The sequence below is a fragment of the Corvus brachyrhynchos genome, unplaced genomic scaffold, assembly GCF_000691975.1.
Source record: "Corvus brachyrhynchos isolate BGI_N302 unplaced genomic scaffold, ASM69197v1 scaffold115, whole genome shotgun sequence".
NCBI lineage: Eukaryota > Metazoa > Chordata > Aves > Passeriformes > Corvidae > Corvus > Corvus brachyrhynchos.
Genome location: NW_008239553.1, coordinates 22,811,804 through 22,818,377, shown reverse-complemented (window position 1 = coordinate 22,818,377; position 6,574 = coordinate 22,811,804). Strand labels below are relative to the sequence as shown.

Below are 6,574 nucleotides of genomic sequence, written 5' to 3'. Positions count from 1 at the left end.
GGCGGGCAGGTTGGGGTCGAACCCCGAAACGAGCACTTCCCGATTTATTTCATTTCTTCCAGCTGCCGCGACATCCCTTCAGGCTGTAACACGCCGACTCCTGAATTTCCCGCCGCCGGGCAAGGAGCTGGGAGCATCCTCTCGGGATGGGGGGCCGGCGGTCTCCGTTAGAACCGGGCGTACCGTGCCAGGCAAAGTTATGGGGTGACCTCGGGGTGTTCGAAGAAGATGAGGAGCTGGAGGGTTTCAGAAGGGAGGCGGAAGTTCTGCGTGAGAAGCTGAGGGAGGCTCTCAGGTAGGATGATACCTGGTAAGGATAGCAGGATGGGGTGCAGGATTCCTTCTCCTTCTGGCCAGGGAGGAGGCGGAACATGAAGTCCCAAAATGCACGTGTTTAGTGCCAAAACACTGGCCACAAGTGTAGTCACAGCAGGGAGGAAGGGGTCAATAGGTGCCCACATAAGCAGCATTCATATAAAACATGAACAGCACAAATCCCCGTCTCACTCATCAGCTAATCACGCTTAACATGTGCCAGCAGATCACACACATTTCTATCCAGCATCCAGTCTTCAGAGCTATGGTCTTTCCAAGGTCGAGCTCCCAGATGTCTTTCCTTGTGGTTAGTCTAGTTTGACATTCACTAGCATGTCATACACGCATGCTCTCACAAAGGAAATAGTTTATGAAGAAGAAGAGGCTGCAGCAATCATCAGTAAGTGTACTGACCAGGAGTCTGTTCACACATGATCCGCACCTTCTGTTTCCCCGCTTTTTTTTTCCCTTTCCTGTTCTTGGTCCACTCTGGTTCACCTTGATCCTTCCTTTTGCCTGCATTTATTCCTTCCCATAAATCTCCTAAGTTGCACTCACTTTCACAATTACCCTCAGACATCCTATGAGAAGTTCGCTATTTTAATGAGACCCAGTAGAGCCTCAGGTGGGTTTTTTTCTTATTATCAATAATATGGTCGTCTTCTCAGGTACAAAGTTTCCAGCTGAACCTCTCAAGCATCACACTAAAGCAGCTTCTTGTAATGACATTCCCATCAGCATCCCGGGAATGCTAGTGTTTGATACTGTTTGTTAGGATTTGTGCATCTGTGTGCCTAACTGATTGCCTCTCCTGCGTTTGTCTGTTATGTTGAGTAGCTATTAGCAAGATAACCTTAAAGTTGGAACTTTTTGGTTTGCTTGTGGCCTTTTTGGCAATAGAGTGCTAGCAGCATAATAAATTGCATGACAAAGCTAAGTAAGCCTAACTTCCATTTTATACATGGAAAACAAAACAAGCACAGCTGTGCTCACAAACTTTGGTAGCAAAGCAAAATATGAAGCCTGAGAATGACAAACCCTAGGCCTGTCTTTTAACAACCAGCTCAGGCTATGGTGTCTTTCTCTAATAGTGTCTCCCTTCTTTTAACTCTGTTTTTTAATAATTTCAACTTATTTCCCCTTCATAATGTCTTTGTCTCAGTCATACATCTGGTAACATAAGGCAGTCCAGTTCTTTGACCGACCTCACCTCGGACAGTACCTGGGATCAGCAAAAGCCTCACTTGCTTCCTAAATCCCGCTTGAGGCCAAAAAGCGCTTCATCTCCCTGGATTCCTTCCATCACCATCCCTCAGCCTTTCAAAATGACACTGCGGGAAGCTCGCAAAAAGTCCGAGTTGATGAAGTCATACATGTTTCTTGAACTAGACAAAGAGAGAGACAAAAGGCAAAGCCAGGATGAAGCTGAATGTCAGAAACAATTCCGGGCACAGCCTGTACCTGCCCATGTGTTTCTGCCCCTTTATCAGGAAATAATGGAGCAGAATGAGATTCGCAGGCAAGCAGCAACACAGAAAAGAAAGGAGCTGCTACTTTCAACACAGCGGCCCTTCAGTTTTCTGGAGAAGGAAGAGAAAAAGAAAGAAGCTATCAGACAAAAATTCCTGGCAGCAACCCCAAATGAGAGCTCCAAACAGAAGCAAGCCAGTAAAAAAGTTCCTAAATCTACTTATGACTCACTTCTTGGAGATAAACTCAAAGGTAACATGCCAGGGCTCTTTCTGTAAAAGCACCTCCCTGCCTGTCCCCCTGCTGTCTCCTCCATGCTGGGAGGTAAGATCATGGCCTATAGGGCATCACTTGGAGCATAAGGCCAGTGTCATTACATCCCCTGGTGTTGTTGAGTCTCCTGTGTGTCTCTCGTCCTTACATTTTGTATAGATACCCTTGCAGTAGAGTGCCCTAAGTTTAGTAGTCCTGTATCAGTGTCAGCAGCAGCAGTTCTGTTCTACTCCCCAGAAAACATGGGCACATTGAGCTCTTCAGACAGATTTCCATACCTGTTTTGCTGCAGGTCATGACAGTTTGGGAATCTTTCCCTGCACTGGATTCCATACCTTTGGTTACACTAAAGGGACTGAGATGGTTTGTGGCACAAACACGAAGACAGATGTAGTGCCATAGGTCTCCAAGGTCCATGCAGTATCTTAGATCTGACAGTTTTACTCCTACCCAAGTGATCCATTCTGCACAGAACCCTTAGGAGAGGAGAACAATATCTCCTGAGCCCACATCAGGCAATTAGTTTGGTTCTAAGTGATAGTGTAGTAGTCGTCTCTCCTGCCATTCTCTGATGTTTCCAGTTGCCTTCTCACTTGCACTGGCTTAAGTGCTACAACAGGGGAAGTATGTGCCAGGACCATTCTAGTCAGAAGGAGAGCCAAGGAAATGTTACTGATGCTTGCTTGCTTTCAGATAGTTTAAGCCACCACAGTTGAAACTTTGAAGTAAGCAATACAGACTTCATACTTGAATGTGGGAACTAAGCCAGTGGTTAATGATTCTCATGGCTTTTCTCATCCTTTTCTCTTTTTTTACTGTTTCCCAGTGATTTCTTCTTGAGGATACACCAGTTCAGTTTTCATCAGAAAACATTCTGTTGGGGTGTACTAACCTAAATAGATTAGAAAGGTAAAAGGCGGCAAAGGACAAACCATTGTTCCATTTCTATCTGGTATATGAGAAGGGAGGAGAAATGAACATTTCGTACTTCAGTCAATGAATACCTATAGATGCAAAACCATCTTATTTTGCAAACAGCAGTATTGAATTTTTTTTCCTAAAAGCAAAAAAACAACCCCCAGCCCACTGTCTGCATTTTCACAAATATTTAGTCCTGCACAGGGAAGGACTTCACTTTGATGCTATAATCTGAAACATAGTCTTCCTATGGAAAGTTTGTCATGAAAGTCACAAAACGTGATCCATCCATCAGATGTTCCTTACTTAAAAGGTTTTCCAATATAGACAATTACTGCTGGAGATTACATAGAAAAGCCATCATCTGTTACAAGTATAGTTGAACAACTTGTTTGTACCACACAGTCAACATAATGACTGTAAGTCCCATATAAAAAGTAGAACCTTGATTAACACTTCTGCAAGACAAAGGGCACAAGTTACCTGGTACCCCTCAGAATAGAAGAAGACCTGTCCAGTTATTGCTCCAATAAGTAAAAGAGATATCTAAAAATTAATGCCTAAGAAAGAGACCCTACCATGGTTTTAGTGGTATTGATGCCTTTTCCTGGTCTTAAAATCAAGAGTCATACACGGTTAGAAGGGGAAAAGGGATTTTACCTTGGTATTTATTTTAAGGATCCTTAGGTGCACATGTCCAGGTCATATGCATTGAGATGCACCCCGCCGAGTGTGCCCCCAAAGATCGGGTATAACATTATAGGTTTTACTAATTAGCATATCTATCAAAGATTCCCCAATGAGAGGCTCAAGTGAGCCCCCCCTCCCCAACGAGCCTTCCCCTGGATGGTTCTATCTTGGTTTACAGAATGTGTTCTGGAGAGGACCTTGGGGTCTGGGGCACACTGATCCCTAGCTACAAAGCTTCTAAAATGTTTAGTCTCTTAGCTTGACAAACAAGTCCAAGAATGTAGGCAAAAAGCACCAGGAATACAGAAGTTGTAAAAAGGTATAACGGGTATAAAAGGCAAAAAATCTTCATGGCATCAGTATCTTTGAATTATTTTTCCCTGGGAGGCAGAGGAGAGAGGGGCTGAAAAGGGGGGGAAGGAGAACACAGGATGTTTGGTCTTTCCTGTATGTGTAGCTGCCATCATAACGGAAAGTGTAGACTTGGGCAGTGGCAGTTTCACAGCCTTTTTTGTCAGTCATAATCTTCTCATTGCTTTCCTTTTGATCCTTTAGAAGCTGAACTCTACAGGGAAATCCGTATTCAAATGAGAGCAAATGATTTGCTCAAGAGCTCCATAGCTCCTATAGATACCAGCAACTGTCGGAGAGAGCCTCAGTCCCGAACTGCCACCAGAACTAAGCAGGAAAGACTTGGCTTCTTACAGGACAAAAGTTTCAGCTTCAAGCCAAAGATTAATCCAACAATACCAGATTTTGAAGAACTTTACTGGGCATTTCAGAGGAAAACAGTAAGGAGACAAGAAATCAAAGAGCCAACTCGTAATAAGCCATTCAAGCTAAGAACCTCCAATCTCCATGCCAGGCAGAGGCAGGCTAATGAAAAGACAAAGGTGAGATACCTGGATATTTCTGTGGTACTGCTTTCTCCTGTCAAGATACCAACTTCTTAAGTTTATAGCATTTAATTATGAATGCTTAACATCCTGTGACCTCTGCCTTGTATTGAGAGTACTGCAAAAGTCTAGGCAAAACAAGAGAACAAAATTCTACACAAAGAGATGAGCTATGACAGCTAAGGCTCAGACACCCTTTCATAGCTCTAATCATGTCTCCTTCCCCTTGTCCCTCAGCCCATCCACATGTAAATCTCTGCTGATGGAAGAGAGAAGAATGAGTGCATTCTCATACCCCATCTGTTCTCTTTGGTAGGCAAATAACAGAGGAGATTCTGTACTAGCAGCTGTCTGTGAACACACACACTGAATGAAGTTTGATTTTTTTCAGGATTCTCAGAAGCTTTCCAAGGTTTCAGTGCAAAAAAGTCAGTCTCTGCCTGGACTTTCCTCTCTCTCTTCCAACACCCTTCCTGTGCATATTACAGATGCAACTAGAAAGAGGGAATCAGCTATCAGGTAGGTAGAAAAGTTTGTCTACAAGACCATACAACTACTGACCAAAATGGAGGAAAAAACATCAGTGTTTTTGCTCATCACATCAACTACATCAACAACACATTTCCTAAATGTTTCTCTGTCTTCTTTCTTTGCTAAGTCTTCCTCTGTCTCCCAGTTGCTTTGGGAACTGCACACTTGTATGGCTGAAATTTTGCTTTTTCTCCTTAGAGGACTACAAAAGTGAAATTCCCAGCTAGCATGTGGTCTGGCATTCCACAGTGGGCTTATCAGTAACTTTTTTTTCTATATAGATATGCCCAAGATAACAAAAAGGAAGGGGACAAAGAAGGAATTTATTGGCTGGAGAAACAGAAAATGAAATGTCAGGCTATGCAAAAGTCTGTGAACAGCCGAGCAAAAGCACTGGATCCTCATAAAAGTTTGGAGGAAACACAAAAGGAGAAGTCAAAACAGAATCGGTCAGTATCCTACTCTGCACAGAAATAACTGTTTGCTCCACTAACTGAGGATCATCAGATAACTCTTTAGGACAAAATGGGTGTAAAAACATTCCTAGTCTAACCTTTTTTGGCTGTTATATCCATTCTACATTCATTTGGATTTCTTGAGAATTCCACGCTACTCCTTCCATACAGAGCCATTTCCTTTAGATTAACATTTGTAGAAACTAATTTGTACAAACCAGTCAACTGTAAGGTGTAACTTGGTAAAGAGCACATAAGAGACAAGGTTTTCTAAAAATGTGAACACTGTTTCCTTGCTTACAGTCTAGTAGAAGAGCTTTGCTAATAGGTCCATAACTTGTCAGTAATTGAGGTTTTTCTCCCAGCATTCAGAATCAAGAGAATTACCAAAGTGATTTAAAGAATGAAATAGTCACTGAGAATTCATCATTCCTGATCAACTATAGTCAGAGGGAACCTATAGTAGACAGGCAATTTTTCCATTTCAGGCAAAATATGCAAGACAGAACAAAAGAATACAGAAAGGAGCTGGAAGAAATGCAGCTGCGAGTCAAGAACAGACCATACCTCTTTGAACAGGTCACCAAGGTAACTGATCGAAGTCCCAGAGTGTTTCTGGGCAATAGGTAAATTGTCTTTCATTTAAGACAGCCATTAAGAAATCTAGTCTCAAATTAATTTGTGGGTATGAAGGTACAAATGGTTGCATAGTCTCTGGACTGCACTCAAAATAACACATGGAAAAGCCACCAAAGTATAACTTAAATTCCTTCCTACCACTTGAAAAAAACATTCAGGCTTATTTCTAGGGACTTGCCCATTCCTAGTATGTACTGCAATCACAGTATATGGTCTGATCAAAATCAAGGCCTTATCACACCAGAAATTAAATAAATTCCTATTCTGCACCTGAATACCATAGACTAGAGTCTAGAGATGCAAAACTTTTTTCTTAAAACCCTCTCCAGTTAAACACCTTTTCTTTGTACCTCTACTGCTGTGGAAGAACATTAATGATGGTTACAT

At 42.4% G+C, this 6,574-nt stretch overlaps 1 protein-coding gene across 4 annotated transcripts in view; it reads left to right on the top strand.

Annotated features, from left to right (window-relative positions):
• Positions 1 to 6: 6 nt before the first annotated feature.
• The window catches only part of FAM161B (family with sequence similarity 161 member B), a 9,868-nt gene continuing 3,300 nt past the window's right edge, over positions 7 to 6,574 (top strand). For 2 of the 4 annotated variants that reach the window (XR_001864489.1, XR_001864491.1), the window contains exons 1-6: positions 7 to 295; positions 1,478 to 2,037; positions 4,222 to 4,559; positions 4,954 to 5,081; positions 5,375 to 5,542; positions 6,037 to 6,174. Coding sequence is in view for 2 of the 4 variants with exons in the window: in XM_008639597.2 (XP_008637819.1) it covers positions 147 to 295; positions 1,478 to 2,037; positions 4,222 to 4,559; positions 4,954 to 5,081; positions 5,375 to 5,542; positions 6,037 to 6,136 (1,443 nt within the window). In the remaining 2 variants the exon portion in view is untranslated. The remainder of the gene's footprint in view (positions 296 to 1,477; positions 2,038 to 4,221; positions 4,560 to 4,953; positions 5,082 to 5,374; positions 5,543 to 6,036; positions 6,175 to 6,574) is intronic. The other 2 variants (XM_008639597.2, XM_017742161.1) reach the window with 1 other exon arrangement.